The 24015-nt window shown below is 39.7% G+C and overlaps 1 protein-coding gene across 13 annotated transcripts in view; it reads right to left on the reverse strand.

Annotated features, from left to right (window-relative positions):
• The window catches only part of RAPGEF6 (Rap guanine nucleotide exchange factor 6), a 206448-nt gene that overhangs the window by 125449 nt on the left and 56984 nt on the right, over positions 1-24015 (reverse strand). For 12 of the 13 annotated variants that reach the window (XR_007243829.1, XM_048488521.1, XM_048488512.1 and 9 more), the window contains exon 6: positions 16803-16946. Coding sequence is in view for 12 of the 13 variants with exons in the window: in XM_048488521.1 (XP_048344478.1) it covers positions 16803-16946 (144 nt within the window). In the remaining variant the exon portion in view is untranslated. Of the gene's footprint in view, positions 1-16802; positions 17028-24015 lie in introns of those variants that run through there. The other variant, XM_048488515.1, reaches the window with a different exon arrangement.

Consider the following 24015-nt stretch of genomic DNA (forward strand, 5'->3'; position numbering starts at 1 on the left):
GTTTTTACTATTTGCCATCTTTGGAACTCTGAACTAGATGGAAAGACAGCACAAAAATGTTTTTTAAAAATAAATAAAATCCATACACACCTTATTAGACTCCAGAATGAATTTGAATTCCTACTGAGATTGTGGTGAACGTTGGGTAAATAAATAGAAATGTCAATAAATAGAAATGTGTACTTCACTCTCAAAGTACTACAACTTTAGTCCTACTGCACAGCATTTTGTCTTTACATTTGCTTGTGTGCCACAATCAAAGTTGTTCCAGAACAATCCTTAGGTTAAATGAATAAACCAGGTAAAATATTATAACAAAGAGGCCCTTTTAATGAAAGTATGCATAAACTAGTCCAACATTGCTTTTGTGGCCAAAGCAAGGCACTTTGTAACTGATCCACAGATTCACTTCAGTCACTATCGTCTGAAAAGAAATTAGCCATTCCAAAGGGACTGGTGTGCTAGTCTGCTGCAAAAGAATAGGAAAGAAGTCTAGACTCTAGAGCCACCATAAAGCATGCTGGAATAAATCTGGTTAGTCTTTCAGGTGTTGCTAGGCCCCTAAAATATACCAATAAGGGGGGGAAAGTAGCTAATGCCCCAATCTGGTTAAAGAAGTCTGCAGCTACACTTTTGCATGTGACCATAAAATACTATCACTGCTTTATTCAAGAACAAAATGGAAACAACATTCAACACACTTGTGTTACAGATAGATTGCTGTTTATATGTAAACAGCAAGTGTTATTCACAGTTTTTCTATTATTATGAGATAAATTTTAAGGCATACTTATCACTGCTTGAGAACACAAGAGAAACTAATCAGCATTTAAAATAATCTCATGCTTTTTGTTCCAACAAAGGCAGAAGATGAGTCCAACTATGCAGCTGTGCTCCACTTTTTTAAATGATTCATGTGACACTGCTCCAAAGCATGAAAGTACCAACTCCCTGCAGGGGATTAGATTTCCAAAGACCTTCTTTAAAAATAAAAATTAGGTGATGCATAATTTGAGTGATACTGCTTGCTTTAATGTAATGTTTCAAACAAAAACCAGCGAAATTAGGCTTTTTCTTTTGCCTGGACAAACACACAGATTGTTGTTCTGTTAAACTAGAGAGCTATAGGTCTCACAGCCGCCTTTTAGAATTGCTGCATTGTGCCTGACATTTAATCTACTCTTCACATTTTGGCATATTCACCATATTTTACAACTCCTGTAAACATAGGCTCAATAATGGGTAGGAGGGGATTCGGTTCCTTCTAGTTTTGCCTTTAAGTGAAGATGACATCATCCTTTTCCTCTTCTTACAAATCAGACCGCAGCTCCTGCAACACCCTGGGGAATATATCCAAGACCTTCCATGCAAGCTTACCAGCCTAACAGCTAGATGCTGGAGAAAAGACTGACCTGATTCCAAACTGGCGCCCATCCAGAAATGAAGTTTCTTTATGTTACTGTGATGCAAGTGCCTTAACAAATTATCTGCTGAAAACATCCCTCAGAATACTGCTACCAAGCAGGGAAATACATCTGACAGTTATCACAATAAAAGGATGATTGTAAAGTTAGCACAATCAAGGCTGCAAAAAATACACTTCATTTTAAAAGGACTATAAATGATAGCAAATGTCTTGTTCTCATTAAATATCTTGTCCAATAAACTAAGGAGAAAAATAGGGGAAAATGGGTCCATGGATTTGGTGGAAAGAAGCACTATTTGTTCCTCTAGTCTGAATGTTTGAATAGTTTAAGTTTTACACAATTTCAGTAGGACTAAAACTAGTATCCTTTAAAATGAAGACGTGCACTATTTGTTAAGGGCCCTGTTTTATATCAAGAATTATGCCAAAACATGTGCAAGCTGTCATCATAGGGCTCCTGGCTCAATAGCTGATTTCAGGTGAAGACCTAGAAATGCCAGCTGCCCCAATTCTTCAGTAACACCATGAACACAGCCATTTGATCAGGTGAATCAATGTACTCTATGTAGAAAAAGAAGGAAGTGGGAGGAAGGGTGTCAGTCTGACAGCTAGCAAGTTACTTGTGCTTCTGTAAACCTCTGCATTGAGAGATGTGTTCAGGAAACTGAAAATACCTGATGATTGAAAAGCAATTCCACAAAGTGATCTAAAATTAATTATAACCTTAAAAGTACAATTTACTACCGTTTGAGTGGGACAGGGCACAGCAACAAGAGGTCAATGCAGCACACACAGGTGCTTGAAATATATCTTTTGATAGCCAAAACAAAAAGGATCAATGATGAAAATTATTGGCAAATGAGGCAGAAATTGACAGCGTCTCCATGCTGAACTAACAAGCTTTATGTGATTTACCGTACGCGTACACACTCATACACAAACATTATTGAAATTAAATATAGTCCATGAATTATTGTATTTTCAATTACATTCCACACACTTTGAGTTCTAAATTTCTACTCTGAGATTTTTCACCACTGTAGAGACAAATGTATTGGGAAAAAATCCCTATTAACTGCTTTCCTCCTTCATAGTGACATTATGTTCTGACACAGGCTGTTTAATGCACACTAGCTTTCACTGCATCGAAAAGCTTGCTGCCATGCTGTAGAAAAATTCTACAAAAAACAACACAAAGATTCTACAGTGATATGAAAATGTAAGCCATCCAACAGGAGAAAAGAAGGGGGAGGAGAAAGAAGGAAGGAGGGAGGGAGGGAGAGGCAGGAGGGGGGTGTAAGAGAGAGGCTGTCACCAGAACTAAAATGATGTCAGCTTCTAAAATTAGAATCAGCTATACAGAGGGAACAATAAAAAAGCACCAGATTCAATTTCCTCTATAGCTGCTGTAGCTACTTTTTTCTCAGATAATGTGCTATATATGAAAGGTCATCTGCCATTTAAACGTTTGACATTTATATTTTTATAAAACCAATTTTAAATGCATATGAATTGCTTCATTCATTGTGGAGCCATGGCTGTTTCATATGTTAACTGGACCCATGCATAGTATGATCAGCAAAAGCCATCTCTCTCTCTAACTCTGCAAAGACAAAACATATCTCTATATGGAAGCCACATTTACTTTTATTCATAGGCATGTCAATTAAAACTATTTGCATGTCAAAATTAAAATTATTTGCATGGTCTCTCTTAACAGAAAGAAAAATATTACATATAACAATGTTACCAAAAAGTATGTATGACATTTGGGAAGTGTAACAAAAAGAGGTTTTCATATGAACCTAAAATCTTATTTCATAATTCCATTTCTTTGGACACAAACCTATACAGTTTAGAACGCTCATAAATTCAATGCCAGCATCCAAACTTTTTGCCTCAGCTTAAAAACTAGAACCCAAGTGAGTCCAAGGACTAACATATTTTTCTCTTGAACTGGCAACCATTTCAAATTGACTCCTCGAAGTGTATGCACTAATGCATGATGTGACACATATCATGGTGTCCTTGTGCCTGATATGGACAGTTTGCATGCTACTGCTCCATTTCTGGAAGTGGTTCCAACTGATGTGGAAGAGACACACATGATGCATGTTACTGTAGCAGAATGGAGACTACTGTGCTTTTAGAGATACTTGGAATTTCTACAGCATGTCAGAGCAGCTAGATTGCAGTCACTGACAGCAATTCATCAAGTACCCAGTCATATATTCAGTTTTTCAGGAATGAATACAGGAACTCAACCAAAATCACAGAGTTCACAGTGAATGGTGATGGCCCTAGTCATATGGAGCTTTATGTACCTATCAGAGTCTCAGAAAGACAAGAATTGAAAGACATGCCCACCAGATATAAGTTGTCATGTAACACTAGATCTAAAAAGAGTTGTACATTTCTTCACCCATTGAATAGGCATAGAAAGGTGTATTTCTACTTATAATTTTATTGTGTGTTCACTGAGATGTAATGTAAATTAAAAATCTATGTTAAATCTTTTAAATCTTGTGATGCAACATGCAAGCTGTCACTTGTGGAGTTAAACTGGAAACAAAATAGGATGCCTGCCTCCAGATGGAACCTGGGGATCACCCAGAATCACAGCTCATTTCCAGACTATAGAGATTGGTTTCCCTGGAGAAAACATATGCTTCAGAGGATGGACTCTATAGCATTGAACCCCACTGAGATCCCATCACCCCCCGATTCAATCTCCAGGATTTTCCCGACCTGAATCAGGCTAGTGGCCAGGGGAACCCAGCAACCCTAAAGAAGGACTTCCCACCATCTCACTCCCATTGAAGCCTATTGCATGAACCCCATTGAATCCTGCAATTGAACATTAAATAAAGCATCTAGAAGTGCAGGAGGGAATGTAGAGATTTACAGTAGGAGAAAGAAATCACCAGAATCTACTTTTAGCTCTTCTGCCTACAACAGTGCTATTCTGTATGTGACAGGAAGGTTAGATTCCCCCATTCCCTAACAATGACCAGTGGGAGCCGACAAAGTTAGTGAAAGGACAGTTAAAAAACAGGAAACCTAAAAGACAGCAAGTAGGGAATTGGAAATGAGTCTCACTGTGTCTGAAAAGGCAGCAATTGATACAAATCTTATCTTGTAAAGAAGGTTTTACGGTGAATGGAAACTATTATATTTGTTGAAGGACAGAGAGGGTGAGAGAGGCAGCAAAAGATGGAACGAAGTAAGAGTTGATTGCGATAAAAGTGAAAACGGCATCTAGTGGTGAAATAATAAACTACAGAACTGTGGTGGAATAATAAATTACAGAACTGTACCAACCATTTTAAAACAACAGAACTGTAAAAATAAGACAAAATGACTGGTAACGCATGGAATAGAGCAGCATCTGACATCCAAGTGGATCCAATGCAGAAGATGGAGTTGATGTTAAGTCCCATGCAGAAAGAGTTAACGGAGGTAAAGCAACAAATGGATCATATTGATACAATGATTGTGGAAATTTAAAAAATAAGGAATGAAGTACACAGAAAGAAATGCACCAGCAAGCTGAGAAATTAGTCTGGCTAGAGTTAAAGCAAAAAAAATGTGCATTAAGAACTAGGGCCATGTCAGAGAAAGATGGGGAAGATCTTAAAAAAGATTTTATCCTAGAACTGGCAAGATTTATGTCTTTACCCATTGAAGAAACCAAAGCTATGGTGGATAAAATATACTGAGTAGGGTCAGTGGCTGCTAAGAAAAAAATGCCTGAGAATTGTGTGCTATAACTGACAAAAAGAGCTTTCAAATAAATTCTGTCTAAACACTACAGTCAAAAAATGCAATATCAAGACCAGAATTTGATTATAATGAGGAAGCTGCAAAGAAAGACTTTAATGAAGCAAAACAAATACAAATTTCTTCCCGACTCCATGAAAAATACAGGAATCCCTTTCAGATGGCTACTGCCAGAAGGTCTCAGCTTTACCTTTACTGGAAAATCACAAATATCCAGACTGCAAGAAAGTTCTTCAATAAGAACAAAAAAGATCTGCAGACAATGCTCACCTTCCTGCAAACAATACTCTCTTTCTGACTGTTTTAATTTTAGAGTAGGTACTAACAAACACATATTAATTCAAGGATCTGCAAGATGAGTTAGAGTTAAGGGATTTGGAGCAATTTGTAATGTTTAGGAAAATGTAATAAATAACTGATATATTATAGGTGCTTGTAACCATTAGAAAGGATAAAAGATCTAGGTAAAACTTGTTGACATATATGTTGATATGATGCCTAAATCTGGTTCTGTATTAGTAAATAGCCATGGGGCTAATTTTCATAAAGATGGAAGGAAATTAAGAACGCAAATTTTGAAGATAGTCTGCACTTCCAGTATTATGCTAGATGGGGCCCACCAAGAAACAGTAATCAACGTAAGGAAGTATTGCACCTAACTGTCTGTCGGGGAAGATCCCAGCACTGCTATACACTTTGCAAAAGATCTGGGGCCATGGCCAACTGAAGGCAAAACCGTTTACTCATATTTAGAGGCACCACACCTAAATGTCAGGCACCTGCGGCTGGACAGACTTATTAAAATATGTTGCTGTGAAGACGCCCATAGCAAAGCCTGAGTAAGGGCTACCAGAGATAGAACATCTGTCAGGGAAAATATGCAGGACTTGTAAAAATGCAAATGCATACCAAAGATTTGCAAACTCAAAATGGAGTGCCTTTCACCAGACTTTTGATTAATCAGGAAAAGGAGCTGGAGAATAACCCTGATGCCCTGAGGGGCTTTCCTGATCACCCCGTTATAGCACAAAGACTGAATTTCCCTCAACAGCAGTAGAGGTAAGTGACAGGTAGCATACTGGAACTCAGAGAAAAAACTGACAATGAAGAAAGTTCCAAATAGTAGCCCAACTGTCAGGGAGATAGTATCTATGTGACTGAGATGCATTCCTACCTCAGTGTAACTGCTTGCAACAATTAATCAATGCTGCTAAAAGATATACCGTATATATAAGATATATCATATGTATAAGTCGACCCGCATATAAGTCGAGGCACCTAATTTTACCACAAAAAACTGGAAAAACTTATTGACTCACGTATAAGTCGAGGGTGGGAAATGCAGCAGCTACTGGTAAATTTCAAAAATAAAAATAGATACCAATAAAATTACATTAATTGAGGCATCAGTAGGTTAAATGTTTTTGAATATTTATTTCAAAGAAAAACAGTAAACTAGTTCTGTAAGTGGAAAAGAGGGTCAACAAGAACAATATGGTATCAACAATAACTTTAAAAGTACAAAAACCTTAGCTTTTTTTGTAAGGAAGGGTTTTAAACAATGGATCTTACAATAAAAACTGGAATGAACATGCCTGTTCACTGTGATTCAAAACTACCCTGCTTTTTAAAAGAATAGTTCATTATTTTTAGTGTACATCTTTTTAAAATTGCACATGGCAATTTTACTTGTGCAGCCCACAATGGCAGGTGTCATTTTAGAAGGGGCATTCACACAACCTGTCAGGGGAGGAATGTTTATGTTAGCAGTACCAACATTTCAGAGTATCTTTAGGAGACCCTCCTGATGATATCACCCAGGTTTAGTGAAGTTTGGTTCAAGGGGTCCAAAGTTATAGACCCTCAAAATGTAGCCCCATCTACTATTAGCTCCCATTGGAAACAATGGGGGATGGGGACACCCCTTTGGGGGTCCATAACTTTGGACCCCCTGAACCAAACTTTACCAAACTTGGGTGGTATCATCAGGAGTGTCACCTGAGGATACCCAGAAATTCTGGTGCCGCTAGCAAAAAACTGTGCCCCCTGGTGGCCGACAAAATAAAAACCCTAAAATATTTTTTAAAATACACCTGACTCATGTATAAGTCGAGGGGGGCTTTTTCAGCACAAAAAACATGCTGAAAAACTTGACTTATACACGAGTATATATGGTATGTAACCACTGCCATTTGGAGCATTCTTTGCTTGATCTTTACTTTATGGCTCCACACGCTTTGTAGATAACTAGGCTTTCCCTGACACCCTGGTCCTATGGAAAATGGAGCACATCCATTATCTTGTGGGGGCAGGGATCCAGGTGGCTTTCTCATACTATCTGCCACCGACCCTGGGGCTCCTTATCTCTGGAGACTCTTTTTACAACTTTTTGGGAAAATGGGAGGGGGGACTCGCTTTGGGGATAAGGGGGATGGCAAAGACCAGGTTTGTCAGAACTTGCTTTGCCATGCTTTGGTGTTTCAATGCCTCATCAATAAACACTACTGATCAATAACGCAGAGTTTGCTTATTTGCTTAAGGTTCGAGATCTAACACCAGGTGAGACAACCTCTGAAAAAAGCAACCAACATGTAGTCAGGAGGCAGAAGTCCTTCCCCATGGCTGATTCCTGGGAGAAGACATCCCTGACTACTACTCCTTTTGGTAAGATGTAAGCATGTGCCATGGAACTGAAGGAAGACTGGGCAGCTTCGATACCTTTGTGGTGGTGAATGATACTATATATATTCCATAATTTCTCTTAGGCAATTTTGGATTATAGGACGCAGAAAGTAAATTGAAGTGACAATGTTTCTCAAATATTATATTTAATACATTTTAATGCATAATAAACCCTACAAGCATTAGAGCAACTGTGAAGTCATTCAGGGGAGTTGCTTTAAAAGAAGGATTAAAGAAATTGATAACCCTTTTTGCATTAAGAATAGATAAACATTAAATCTAAAGAATCTGGCCACGTTCCAGGTTTGATACATACTTTGAATCTTCTGATTCAATTAGCTACAGAGAATTCTACAACTACTATGCAGTCCTGGTATGGTTGCTGTTAAGTAGTAGAATGATTTGCAAGTATTGATCACATTCTGGGAGTAGGCAGCCACAGACTGGCACTTCCATCTCCCTTCCCATTATGAATAGGACAGGAAGATGGAGACAATGCACTACTAAAGTAACCAACCACCATGAGGTTATAGTGCAGTGATTCTCAACCAGGGTTCCGTGGTACCCTGGGGTGCCATGAGCATGTCCCGGGGTACCATGACAATGCTACGCCTGCCCTCCCACACCGGAATCAAATGGATTTTAAAGGGGGTGGTTGGAAGCCTCATGGGCTCTCTTTAAACAACACTGAAAAACAGCATTGTTTTATTTGCCTAAATTTGGCGTGGATTGGGGGGGTAGATTTAAAGGAAGGTCTCCCTTTAAATCCCCCCAATCCATGCCGAATTTAGGAAAACACACAACGCAGCTGTCAACACTGCTTTCCCTCCCCTCCCCCTGCTTGCCACTCCCCCCACCTACAGGCCAAAACCGGAAAAATCCCTAAAAAAATGCAAAAAAAATAATCAAACGAACCTCAAGGGTACCCTGAGATATGAAGAGCAAGGTCAAGGGTACCGCAATGTTGAAAAGGTTGGGAAACACTGCTATAGCGTATAGCCTTAGAAGTGTCTCATTTGTTTTAAAATCAGAACAGAATTTTCCTATTCTTAAATTCCATTATAATGTTTCTAAAAAGTTTTCAATAGACAAGGGAACTCTATTTTTTTCAATTCAAAACCAAGTCCAGTTCTCACAAAAAATAAAGCCCAAAGTGGTGGACATGAACAGAAAATGGTCTTCTACAAGATCAGAAAATACTTTAATTTCTTTTCATTTGATATATTTGATTATTTGTTCCCTTGATACAGAAGCCCAGGAAGATCATCACCCCTTGAAAGCTGTTTGGAAAGAGATGTCCAGAGATTCATAAGTGTCTTTAGTTTTATTTCCTGTCTCTCTTTTGTTAGTTTCCTCGCACAGAGAAAGACTATCCAGGTCCAAGGTAAATGAACCTGCAAAACATTTTAACATTTTTGAAATAAATTATTGGGGTTAAATGTGCCACCCAAATAACCTGCAACATCTGCTCATGCACAGATGTTACAAAGTGAAAAAAGTGGGGGGAATTGGTAGGGAATTGACCAGATAAAGAATGAAAGTATCCAATAGAAAATAACATGTTAACAGGGGGAAGAGAAACTCATATTGCCAAGAAAATCTAATCCATGTACACACTTGGGAGGGGCAGTTAACAAAATAAATTACAAAAACCTGAAGTATGGACGCTCAAGTCTCAGCTGGTAAAGTGCCATCAGTCCCTTTATTACTTAGTCAGACAGAGCTCGAGGGACATGCCTCTGATCCTCCTGGGCATAAACTCCAGGAAATCACCCTAGCAAGGTAAACTGCTTAAAAGGTGAGTTTCAGAAAACAGTTACTATGGTATCTGTAGCCATCAAGGCCCAAGTACTAGTTTCAGACTGAAGCCTTCTGAAGTCCAAGACACCACAACATATAATTAAAGTCATTAATTAAAATTGTACAAGGAATAAGCATGCAGAAATAGCAAGCAATGATAAAACAAAGCTAAGATTAAAAGACCAACTACAGTTACAAGCATTGGTTCTAATATCCAGATACTATCCAAAAGGCCTAGGTCTTTAAATAGTCCAAAATGAGGTTTCCATTCAGCAAAGACTCGCCAATAAAACAAGATGCCAGGCTCAGGGTATGTTCCTGGGGTACATCGGCCCCAGACCATTTAGGGCTTTGTATGTTAATACCAAAAGCTTGAACTTCATCCATCACTGCACCTGGAGCCAGTGAGGATAGCAGAGAGCACAGGCGCAATGTGCACACTCACAAGGATCCCGTAAGGACCTTTGCTACTGAATTCTGGACTAGCTGGAGTTTCCGGAACACACCCAAGGGAAGCCCTCAGTAAAACCAGTTAAAATAATCCAGTCTAGAGGTGACTGTGGTATGGATCACTATGGTTAAGTTGGTTTATCTAATAGTCAAGTGTGGTGTGTCTCTATGGTTCAAAATATTATTTTGGAAGGATTTGGAATTTTATGTTGTTTAGCAAGCCAAACAGTTTAGCAGAACAAAATGCAAGTCAAATGACAGCTAAAAGAACAACAACATTTTTTCCCACAAATAAGCTTTCGTACATCAAAGATCTCTTTGTCTGACACAAAAAAATTGTTATGATGAATGAACTTTTGACTAGAAACAGCTTATGTCCTGGAAAGTGTTATTGGTCTCCTAGATGCCACTGGACTAGAATTTTGTTTTAGAAGAAAATGGCATATTAAGTTTTTAGCAATAAAAGAGAGAGGGTGTTCTAAGGCACTTTATAGATTGATTTACTGTGATATACCCTTTTTAAAAGCTAATCACCAGAGTACTTCATCAAAATTAATTGGGTGATCTTGGTTTCCTTAAATAAACTAGTACCAGAAATTAGGAAAGACGCTTCCTTGTTAACTTGTCAATGATCTTAGCCTGCCTGGTTCTTCATGCTATTCTTTGGATGCCATTTTAAGCCTGCTACAGTCCCTTTAAATCAGCAATCTGGCAGACAGCCAGACAAGCAGCTTCCTGTAAAAGTTGACAACATCAGATAAAAGTGAACTAGGCCACATATGACTATTACTCCTCCATATATCTTCTAACTCAGGCTGCAACCCCAGCAACATTTCTGTTAAGCAAAAGTTCAAGGATTTTTTCAAAAGTTTGCGCTGTCATAGAATTCACCATACTCCTCTAAAATACACTGCAACCCTCCATATAATCCACAAACATATTCTTCCTTCAAACACTGAGTTAGCAAATGAAGCAGTAAATGAGGGGTTCCAAGATAGAATTCAAAAGTAGCTTACCGCTTCCAGACTGCAGGAAATTAATTCACCACAGTCATGGCTTCTTTCTGCTAACAAGGTTAAAAATCATCTGACTGCTGCATGAATACAAACCACAAATAAAAGATACTCAGCAACTGAAACCGTTGCTTGCTTAGCTTCCTCCCCCCAAAAATCAAAACAAAACAAAAGCTACATCACAAAACCAAGCTGTCTCTATTGAAGGCTTTTCTGTTCAAGTGCTAAGCCAAGATGAGTATATAAGCAAACAGCATCAGAATGGTTGAGAAGGCCTTCAGGGAGGAACAAAGATGTAAGAAATAAAGTAAATTCTTATTGCTCGAAAGTTCTTAATACTCGAAGGTGCTAAGATATCTACTATATATGGGGGAGAGGGGGGATGAACATGTTGTCATCCTGACCTGCTGACAAGTTACAAATCTAATTAACTAACAAAACAAAAGAGAATCCTCAGTCTTTGTTACATTTATTATCATCAATATCAAATGCCTGTGAGCTGTAATAGTTAGAGTGCTAGACTTGAACTGAGGACCCCCAATTTCAAATTCCCTCTCGGCTATTAAACTTCCGTCAGTAACATGAGCAAGGTACTGTTAAGAGTAACTGAGCCTAACTAATTTTGCAAATTTGTTACAATAATCAAATTGAACAAGTGATGTACATCATCCTGTGCTTCTCTGAAGAAGGGTGTGATTCAAATTAGAATAAAATACAGCCATGGGAAGAAATGTGATGCAGCTATTCCTAAGTGTGTTGAGCTAGCGAGAATATGATCTATGGTCAGTATTACAGAATTCCATTAGATACATTATAGGACAACAGGAAAGTATTCATTCAACATGTGTGGTAAATTTCATTAAGGAATTTAAAAATTTCACAATGATCTTTGAAACAAATGTAAGGATTGTAATACAATCCCCAACAACTATTAAGATGGTTCAGACTTAAATCCCACCACTTGGACATAGCATTAAGAGATAATCACCATAAATGTAATAAGATAAATATAAAATATAAATATTTCTGAGTTTTCTTGTTGATACAGGGACATTGTATATATTAAAACTTATTGTAAAATTAAAATATGTTGCATCATTATGCACTACTACTACTACTATTATTCAGTATTATTTACTATTATTATTATTATTTAGTATTATTTACTAGTATTATTTAATACTATTCAGTTATTTACTAGCAGTAAAGCCATTTTATGGTCAAATAGAATGGGCTCTAGATGGGGGAGTGTTAATCTATGGTTAATCTATTAACAGTCTCTTTGCCTTTCCTTGTCACCTTTAAGGGGGTTGCTTCACCCCCAACTCAGCTCTGCCAATCAGGGTTCCTGAGTTATTCCTTGGCCCTTCCCTCAGGGCCCAGTGTGGCTCTCTGGGTTGTCCTCTGGGCTGCAGTTCACCTCCTGCACCACCCTACATGCCCTATCCCTATTCACAATGTTGGGGACCTAGCGGAAGTGGCGGTCACTGGTCCAGGTGGCTGCGCAGAACCCAGCCAGGGCCAGGTAATGGAGACGAACTTGGAGGGGAGGGTGGGCAGGGGACTGGCCAGGCTGCTGCCAGGTCCAGCTTTGTATCTGGGGTAGGGGGAATGGGGAGACTGGTGCTGGGGCCAGTAGGGCAGCAAGTCACTGCTGCCCCGTGGGGGCCCGGCTTGGTGTCTAGAGCAGGAGAGCACAACAGGGGACTGATGGTGGGCTGGTGGGCCAATTGCAACACAAGACCCAGTTCCACATACAGCTTGGCTGGAACTGAGTCCTGGGCAGTGATTAGCTAGGAGTGCAACATTGTGACATTTTAAGCCTTAGGAGATTATTGTTATGGCTCAGCCTAGTCTGGCTGGGGACCCCTGGGAGGAAGACTCAGATGGAGAGGAGGGCACAGTTTTGGTTCCAGATTTCCAGGCACTGTCTGTAAATGCAGAGCCTAAGCAGTCAGTAGTTCCTGCAGGACCAGGTCCAGAGGCTCAGGCAGAACATTCAGGCTGGTATCCATAGCCAGGTCTAAGCTCTGAGATTCCCCAGCCAGGATCTAGCTCTGAGACTCTTCAGTCTCTTGATACTAAGCCAGAGGGGACCCTGCCAGCTCCATCGCTCACCCATCTCTGTATCCAGAGCCCCAGGAGCAACGCAGGAGGAGACTGCGTGCTAGTTTACAGTAAAGGAGATGCAGCAGCAGGTTAGCAGCTATGTGGCGAGCTGAATTGGATGCAAAGTCTTTGCAGGAGTCAGAGTAAAGAAATCCAGCTGCAAGAGGTTATTGCACTAGTGAATGGGAGGCTGACTATACCAGAGAGGTTGCAGTGGAGCTAGCTTGTGGCTGCAATGTTGTGGTTCACTTTGCAGGTCACTGTTTCTGTTTCTAATCTTGTCTTGGTTCCAGGCTCTGTGTACTCATTAAATGACTGAACCCACTAAGAACTGTGTCCAGACTAACTTTGGTTCCTGAGGGCCTGTCTTCAACAATTATATTACAGGATAGCATCTATTTCATGATTTACATTTTTAAAATACTACATTACTTAGATGCTACCAAAGCACCAACAAATTTGTATTGCAATTGCTTATTGTAATTATTTCACCATTAACTTCAAATAACTACAGACTTCTAGAAACCATAGTCCAGAATCTATATTTAATCAAAACCTTAGGTATAATTATAGAAAAATAAAGTAAAACTATTAAATACGTGCTGTTTGATGAAAGTACTGACTTAATATCTTCCATAATAATAATACCAGAAAAAGGAATTTCCTTTATATATTTATTACTTGATATATTTATTACTAATGAAGATTCCAGAAATCTGTAGGGAAAGTCTTCACCAGTTTTGACAGCTACCCTTTTTAGGGCCTTGGTGATTAAAATAAAAGTCAGTTCACTAAAATAAAAGACATCAGAGACCCCAAGCAATTTTCCTGCAGCTCTTCTAGCATGTTTCCTTTCATTACATTCTAATTTATTTAATTAATTTATAGTTTGCCCCTAGCCCATCAAAACTCAAAGCAGATTCCATAATTAGTAAATAATGTAATAAACCAGTAAGCTACACACAATAATGAATGCAACAAAACAATGTAGTATATCCCATAAACAAAGCAATATTTAAAAAATGAACAGATACTGAGATATTCTCTTTGCAAAATTGCATGAAGGGATAGGCCATGAGTATGTACAGCGAGACTTGAGCTAACACTGAATGACTGCAACACAAATCAGATCTATAAGAATGTGTTATATTAGACTGCAATAATTATTCTTTTTCCCATGACAAAGTCTGCACATGTAACTACAGAACGATTCCAGGTGCTGGTCATATGAGGACAATACATGTCACTGAAGCCATGTCCATCCTGGCTAATAAAAATCAAAGGGGAACAGCTGGCTAGGTTTCCAGTTGGCTGAAAATTATTTAAGGCATTAGATGCCCCCACCCCATCCCTTCTACCTCAGCTATGGATTTCAGGCATACTATTGTCCTGTCTTCAACCACCTCTTTCTGGGGAAGGGTAATGAGTAAGTGGTTGCCAGAAATTTGCACAATCTCATCCAAATATTGCTCATTGTGTGAAGTAGTACCTCCTTCTGTCTAAGACTATCTTGAGTAGACTGCCAGCCAAGTTCTGGTCATAATACCAGATAATACCATAATGTCAAGTTCTGGTATTATGGGAGGGGGAGAAAAAGTTTCTCTCTGCCCACTTCCTCCAAGTTAGCATAATTTTGTAGACCTCTATCATGGTACATCTCATTGATCTTTTTTCTAACCTAAGAAACCTCAGATGGTTTAGCTTCACCTCATAGCCAATGTGTTTCAATACCTCACAGCCAATGTGTTTCAATTTTTTGGCATCACTTTGCACTTAGTTAAATTGAATTTCATCTGCTATTTCATTGGCCATTCACCCAGTTTCAGAGATCCTTTTACAACGATCCTCACAGTCTGCTTATATTTTCACTTCCCAAACTATCTTGTGATATTCTTAAACTCACTGTTCTTAAACTCTACCTCACTGTTCCTCCTGTTTCAAGTATTTTATGGGTAATCAACAGAACTGGTCCCAACAGAAATCCATATTGGACCATACTATTCACTGCTCATCTACTTCTCTGAGAAAATTTTGCATTTATTCTCATTCTGCTTTTTCTTTCATAACCAGTTACGAAACCATAAAGGAATGTTCTTTTATCCCATTGATATTCAGTTTACTGAGAAGCCTCTGGCAAGGCACCTTGTTGAACATTCCATGGAAATCCAAATATTCAAGGCCTACTAAGTCACTAGTGTATATATTTTCATTGACATTCTCAAAGAGTTCTAAGAGAATGGAGTGGATGACATTTTCTAAGTATATTAAAAATGTAATTTTCATATCTGAGATATGGAAAAGCAGAAAAAGGGGGAGAAAACTTTACAAACCTGCATAGTGTCAGGGATGAAAAAACACTGGTATTCTGCACTTTCAAATATATTCTTAACAAACTTTTTTATTTAAAAGATACTTGCTAAAGCTGAAGCCAGACATTTTTGTAGTGTTCCAAACACCTTCCTCTTTGGGCAGCCTTTCAGAATTCTTACTTAAGGCAGGGAAACATAACATTAACTTACATTTAATTTTCTGATTTTAATTTTCTGATCTGTTCTAGTATTTTCAATGTACAGTAGCGAGTAGGGAGACTTGTAACTAAACAGGCGGTTCATCATCCTGAGCATCTGCTTTCTCACTGCTAGCTAGGCTTCCATAAAATCCATCAGAACACGGCTGAAATCCCAGCTGAGATATCCCACACATGAAACATCCGCCCTACATCCATCTACTGCACAACTAATCTTCTGTGGGTTTACTGACAGCTTTGAACATTCAGGCATTTTGTCAGGTTTTGTAAATGATAGTTTTCTCTTCACTATAAACCCTATTTATTATCTACATACGAATATTTGTACCTTGCTGAATTTCTCTCAAAGCTGCTTTGTTACTTTACATATTTTGTTTCTGTTCTTTCAAAGCTGCAGTTGAATGCTTAAAATGCTTTATGCTTTTGTTTTACTGTATTTATACTATGCTTTTTTTAAAAATTCTAATTTTACATAGTTTTATATTTTTATTGATTTATTTAATAACTTTGACTGAACTCATTGTAGCTGTTTTTATCTTACAAAAAGCTGGCTCAAGCAGGTACCTGGAATAGCCTATCAACTGCTTAAATAAATAAATAAATAAATAAATCTGATTTTTAAAAGCCTCACCCTAGCTAATGATGGTCTCAGAGCACTCTGAGCAGGACAAGACTCCACTAATCCATGCCTATTGAACTATATTAGCATAATTCTTCCAAAGTTACAAGAGCTGTATGGTGTCATGCCTAAAAAGCCATCTACAACTTCAAGCCTTACAAACTCATATTTCAACATTCATCTTCAGTCTTCTGGGCAGGCACACACTGGCACTGAGCATCAGCAGGCCTGTCACACATTTTTAAAGCTTAAAACACCACTGGGGAACTGTAACGGTAATAGCAGTTATGGATAAGTGCAAACCAGCTTTTTGTCTGTTTCATCCCAGAACACACACATACATACAACACCGCAAAAGGTAAGGCAAATAGATTAGATTATGGGAAGCAGACTTACTGACAGGTAGCTGCTAACATCCACATTGTCTGTGATGGTCTGGCGCTCTCCCTTCAGGTTAATTTTCCTAAATCTCCGCCGAGATTGTCGACGGGGCGCTTCCCTCTGAAGGATGTTGTCTTCGTTCTCTTTTGAGTTCTCCACCTGGAACACATGGTCAGGGTCCTGATTAAACATCCAATTCTTCCATATCATTGAAAGCCTGTGCAATCTTACTAGGTTCATGAGGACAGGATCAACATAAGTTTGTAATGCTTGTGGGGACTCAGAAGACGTCTATGCAAGTTTCTTAAACTAGAGCTACACGTCTTCAGTTCTATTATTACAATGAGCTGGGAGGCCACAATTTCCTTCCTGGAAACAGTGTTTAAGAAAGGGGAAAAAAGAAAAAACAATCTAAGAAAGGCCACCTAAATAGCAATAAAAATGCTCATTCAACTTACACTGTGTATAAAAATTAAAATAATTACGCTGTCACAGGGCATTGAGAGTCTGAAAGGTACATATTGATATTGAAATATATCTCAGTTACCCAGCACAATATTTTCAAAGGCTGTTACTTCTGTGTTGTTTGCTAACATATAAGCAAGACATATCAGACAAATTCCATTTAAAGTACTAGTAGATGTCAAGACTAATCACTATTTCATAACCGCATGTAACACCCCAATTTATCAGGTCACTGCCATTCATCTTGACCTCAAGTTAGTGTTAGTGCTTCCCAATATAAAGCATATTTAAAAGGAAAAGGCTCCAGTCTCAACCAAACTGCTGAAACCTTAGCTGCAACCAGGTCTGAAAGATTATATTTTAAAAGGATGAGTTGAGGGAGAAACATACTATCCCTTCAGGTTCATTTATGCTATAAAAAAAGAGTCCTGTCTCCCCATTTCCTTTGGAAATCTCAGCAGGCAAAAGCACAGACAGACACATATACACAAACCACCAAGGAAAGAAGCACCACGTTCTCTATATACTCATTAACTGAATGTTACGAATAAGCAAAAACGTTGCACCAAAGGCATTTCATCTCTTTAGCTAAGTAAAGAGGGAGGAAGATAAAGTTATTGTTATATTCATCCCCAAGCAAAAAGTCACACTAGCCTTTGTTGTCAATGGATAGTCAGTACAGTTTCCCCTCTTATTTGCCTGCATTTTTTGCAGTCAATTCAGCAATTACTGTTAAAACTATTACAGCAACTACTTTGCTACCCAACACTTTACCCAGAATGCTCAGTTAATTAGTCTTGACCAGAGGAGCCACCAAATAACTGTGTCTCAAGGAACATACACACACCACTCTCCCTCTCTTCAACGGATACCTTGATGCCTCTGGACATTGCTGGGCTTCTCACAGCCAGCACTGCCAACTAATGTCATCCTTGGGTCCCTCTCTCCCCTTCAGCTTGTCTCAGTTCTGCCAAAGCACTTCTGGACAACTGGCTCTTTTGCTTGCCTGATGCACAGGATGGCTTCCTGGCTCAGGAAAAATGAGGGGGTGTCTCCATCGGGCATGGGGGCTGGCACCATGGCATTCCCAACAGGATGGGGTTGGATTGCTGTGGATTTCTAGGTAGGGAGCAGGACAGAGCAGTAAGACTAAGCATCCAGCATATCTGATTAACCAAGAACCCCCCTGTGACAAATGCCCAGAGGTGGTTCCAAGTGATAGACAGCACAGAAATGGTTAATTCCTGCCTGGTCCTGATTGGTTGGGAGGAATTACCTGGGGGTAGAAAAGGACCAGCGAGAGTCCTGAGGGAAGTTTTTTCCTGGGGAGAGTCCCAGGAAGGGAGACTTCGAGAAAGGGGTCTGAGCCCGAAAACCTGACAGGGATACAAAATAAATAAAATTAGGGTAACCCTAGGAACGTGTCATAGGGGCTTGTTTACTCTCCCTAAAGGGGAGGTCTCCTAGATATGGCTGCAGGGAAGCACCTGAGGGAGACTGGTCAGTTTTGAAGTGGAAGACCAGCTTCCTGAGGGGAGAGCTGTGACCCTGCTTGGTGTAAGCCAGTGGACACGGGGATTCTAGGCAGGGACCCAACCAACTCAGCTTTAGGCACTGGACCATATGAGAGCCTAAATCCTAGTTTGAATGACAATAAGTACTGTGGCTGAACCAGTCCAGTGTGTAAGAGACCTGGACTCCCACCCCTTCTCACCTCCTGCTTTTGCTTTCGCTCAGCATCACTGGGATAGCTGGCTACAAGAAGGGAGGTACTTTCTGCAGGACTGGCCCCTTTAAGACAGTTAGGCAATTAACACCTGGCCCCACAACTCAGCTGCTGCTGCAGCTATACAGCAAGGCCTGTCTGTGGGAGCTCCACCTTTGAAGGGGCGAATACACATGGTGGTCTCCCCTTTGGGGGAATCACTTTGAGGGAAAATGAGGGTGAGGGCTACCCCCCCTGGTCCAGTTTCTTGGGTTATGGGAGGGGATGGATTTGATAGGTTGATGTTTTTAGCTTGTTTATAATGTGGTTACAGAAGAATATATGGTGTTGGAAAGCAGGGGAGACAATTAAAAGAAGGTGTTTTAGATGTATTAAACCTATCACCCCTTCTGATCTGCCTCCCACCTAGCAGGATGCCTGTCAGCCCTACTGCTCTGGTGGTGCTACTACTGAATGCCAGGCCAGTCCTGAATAAAACATCTCTCATTCATGACTTGATCCTGGATGAGGCAGCTGACATGGTGTGTGTTACTAAGACCTGGATGGGGGAGCTGGGAAAACCTGATCTTGCCCAGCTTTCTCCTACAGATTACTTGGTGCAACACTGTTCCAGACCAGTGGAGAGGGAAGGAGGAATCATTGCAATCCATGCAACTTCCATCCCTCTGAGCTGGTCATGTGGGAGCTGGATTTGAGGGTTTGTCCTTACTGGTCGGCCCATACAGACAGAATAGGTTTGCTGCTGTATATCACTCACGGCTTTGCCCAGCAGCTTCCCTGTCTAAACTGACCCAAGTAGTCTTAGATGTGGTGTTGGAAGCACCTTCCATGATCTTGCCATGGTGGTGTTGGTAATTTCAATCTTCATGCTGAGATTAGCCTCACTGGCTCAGCTTTTTTATGGCCATTATGACAACTATGGGTTTGTCTCAATTTGTGACTCACTCAACTCATGCAGAGGGACAAACTCTCGATTTAGTCTTTGGCACAGAATATGGTAGTGGAGATTTGTTAATAGAACATCTGATGACACACCTGTTATCCTGGACCAACCATCTCCTGGTAAGATTTGAACATCCTCTGCCCCTGCCCAGAGGAGGGAAACCCACTGTCAGTCCTTCTCAGAGACTTACGGAACCCAAGGAGTTCCTGAATGCTCTGGAGGACTTTCTGACTGGCATGGATGGCACTCCTGTCAAGGCTTTGCCTCTCTCTGGAAAGGTGATATGAAGAGGGCCACTGACTGAATGGCTCCCATATGCCCTTGCCTTGCCTGTAGAATCTATAAATCAACTTGGTATTTTACAGAGCTCCATGCTATGAAACAGGAAGGTTGACTGCTAGAGCACAGGTGACATAAATCCCGCTGCAAGGTTAACCAAACATGCGTTAGAGTGTGTTACTATGTCTATCAGATGGCGGTGGTAATGGTGAAAAGGCATTTTTTTCTCCGCCACCATTGCGTCCTCAAGTAGTCATCCAAGAGAATATTTCTGTACAGTGAATGGCCTTGTAAGATCAAGCCTGAAGAGACAAGGGTAGTGGCTAGATGTCTGATGTGACAATTTTGCAAGACACTTCGAGGGCAAAGTCACTCAGATCCACAGGTAATTGGATGCCGCAACTGAGAATGGTCCAGAGGGGGAATCCAGAGAACCTTGTCTAGTTATTTTGAATCAACTTCAATTGAGGCCTGATAATGTGGACAAATTGCTTACTGGAGTCCAACCAACAACATGCTTTTTCAATCCTTGCCCCCTCTTTGTTTATAAAAGCTAACTGCCTGGGTATGACTGAATGGATACAGGGGCTAGTGAATACCTCCTTGAGAAAGAGGCAGTGGTTCAGATAGCTCTCAAGGAGGTGGTAGTGCACCCTTAAGGAATCCTCTTTAGACCCTGAAGATCTAAACAAATATTGCCCAGTGGACAACATAACTTCTTTAGTCAAGATATTAGAGAGGGTTGTGACAGTTCAGTTGCAGGCATCCTTGGAAGAAGCTGATTATCTAGATCAATTTTAATCTGGGTCATGGAACAGAAACTACCTTGGTTACATTGAATGATGACCTATTCCAGGAGAGAGATAAGGGTAATGTAACCCTGTTGGTCTTCCTGGGTCTTTTGGTGGCTTTTGATACTATTGACCACAGTATCCTCCTGGAACGACAATAGGGCTTAGGGCACTGCTTTGCAACGGTCCCACTCCTACCTCCAAGGCCAGTACCAGACAATAGACATGGGAGTCTTCTGCTCGACACCATGGGTGCTCACTTGTGGGGTCCCTCAGGCATCATTTTGACTCCCATACTTTTTAACATGTAAAAAAAGCCACTGGGTGAGGTTAGCAGGAGATTTGGAGTAAGGTGCCATCAGTATGCTAATGACACTCAGCTCTGTCTATCCATACCATCAGAATCAGGAGAGGCAGTTGATGATCTTGACAGGCATTAAGGCAGTAATGAGCTAGACAAGAGTCAATAAGTTGAGGCTGAATCCAGACAAGACAGAGGTGCTATGTGTGTCAGTGGGTCTTGGATCTGTGAAGTGGGTAGACATCCTGTACTTAATGGAGATGTATTGCCCTGGAAGGTACCAGTGTGAAATCTAGGGTGCTTCTGGACTCTGCTATGACACTTGAAGCTATGGTGGAGGCAATGGCCAGAAGTACCTACTTCCAGCTATGGCTGGTTCATCAGCTATAGCCCCTTCTGAATAGAGATTATCTGGCTTCAGTAACCCTAACCCTGATAACCTCCAGATTGGTCCTACCGATTTCACTGGTCAAATTAAACAAACTCTGAAATATTTTCCATTGAAATCAAAAGGGACTAACACCACTAAATTTGGGCTGAGTTATGCCTGAAACATGTAAAATGGCTACATAAATAGCAAGATGGAAATGTGCATCTATTTGTGTATTATTAAAAGAATTTTTAAGTCATAAAGTTCTTTGCTTTCGAAGTACAAGATTATGATAGTGTTATGCAAATCACTAGTAACTGGAGTGATTCCTGTTCCTGCAGCTGAGTTTCTGTGGACCTAATATCTGTGTGTGAAGTACCATCAAACTGCTTCTGACATATGGCAACCCATATGGCAACAATTAAAGACCTCCAAATCATTTATTCTTTGTTATAATTTCATTTTTACCACTTTTAACATAGAAACTGCTTCACAAGTTGCATTCTTTTGGTCTTCAATACACACCTCTAAAGTATACCACTATGGGAACAATTGTAAGCAGTTCTACTCAGAAGTCTCGTTTTACACAATGTGGTTTGTATATGTGTATAAAGTGCTGTCAAAACACAACCAATTTATGGCAACCCAATAGGGTTTTCAAGACAAGAAACTCACAGTGGTGGTTTGCCATAGCCTCCCTCTGTATAATAACTCTGGTATTCCTTGATAGTCTCCCATCCAAATACTAATCAAGCCAACCTCTTGAGATCTGACCAAAACAAGCTAGCCAAAGCTACTTCTAGAAGAGTGCTCTTAGTTTGGCAGCCTATGCTTCTTAACTTTTTTACAGATAACTAGAGAAACAGAAAAATCCCAACACTAGATTTTCTAGGTCCATATTTAACAAGTATATGCTTGACCAATACTACTAGTGCTTGTCCCATATTTTTGAAAAGCAACTGCAAAATTATACAAAACACCTAACTTAATGGAAATCAAATATTTTTAGCACTTTCAAGATTACAAACAGCTGTCTGGTTAATTTACAAAAATGCATTACTATTCTCAAGAAAGTGTGGATCAAGCTCCTTTCTAAAAGAAGGAAATTTGGTTTTTAAAAATACCCAGTATTGACTGCCTGGCTCTACGTTATGAAAGCAAAAGGTTAAGCATGTTTGTTACCAGAAAAGCAAACACAATGAACTGTTCATGAGAATTATAGTAACTACGCCTACCTGCTTCCTTCAGATATTGCCATTGTTAACTGAAAATATAAATCAGCTGGATAGCTCCAATACAAACATATTTCATTGGTTCATTTGTCTTGCATTCTGTACCACTACTGTGCTTAGAAATATTTTCTAAGCTTATTTGTAGGGTAGCAGCCCCAGCTGCAGGAGTGATTCCTTCTTTTTGTAAGAACATAGCAGGCTCTCAGTGAAATCCTGTGCAGTGTTACTCTAGTCTAATCACATTGAAATCAATGGACTTAAACCTAAGTAAAACAGGACTGCAATGAGAGATGACACTTTCACCCTGCCTCAGCAGATATCCATCTGGCAAAATACACTATGCTACGGATCCCCAAACTTGTGGAGTCCAAAAGTATTTTTGGAATTTAAGAATAGGTAGTGGTCACTACCAAAAAAAAGAGCCAATCACAAAGTGTCATTCATTGGAGTGGAGCCATCTCAAAATGACTGTCAACTGGAAGATAGATCAGCTCAGTTTTGCTTTTTGCTTTCAGTTTTCAAATAAAGGAGAGTATTTTCTCCTTGAGACACAAACCATGTGTCCATGGCCAAGTCTCCGTCTATTTATTGTCTTCCATCAGCAGATGAACTTTTATATGGAGTACACCCAATAACTATCCTCCATTGTTTTCGTGTTATGTGAGTTTATATATTTATTAAATTATTTTATATATTTTACATGTGGTTTTAATGTTGAAATGATTTATTGTTTTGATGTTTGCTGCTTCTCTCCTTTGGGTGGAAAAATTGCATAGAAATTTTTTAAATAAAATAATAATAAAGGAGGTACAGCTGTGACCTCAAGCTTTCTGCTATTTTTTCTGTTCCACTCAAGATCATTCAGATTATTTCCCCAAACTTAAGGAAAAAGCAAGTGACTGGAAATGGGATGGTGCCACAGAACCATCACAGAAACCAATAATTTTCTGGAAGAAAATCATGCCAGTTTACCTGAAGAAAGCAAACATGTCTTTCAACAAGTTGGGTTTAAAAAAAATATTAAAGAACTACAATAAGGTCTCTTATTTTCCCATTGTACATAACGAGTTTTTGAAGAAAAAGCAAGTTATATATTTCCAAAAGATGATGCCTAGTAAGCT

Source organism: Sphaerodactylus townsendi, linkage group LG03, assembly GCF_021028975.2.
Source record: "Sphaerodactylus townsendi isolate TG3544 linkage group LG03, MPM_Stown_v2.3, whole genome shotgun sequence".
Lineage (NCBI taxonomy): Eukaryota > Metazoa > Chordata > Lepidosauria > Squamata > Sphaerodactylidae > Sphaerodactylus > Sphaerodactylus townsendi.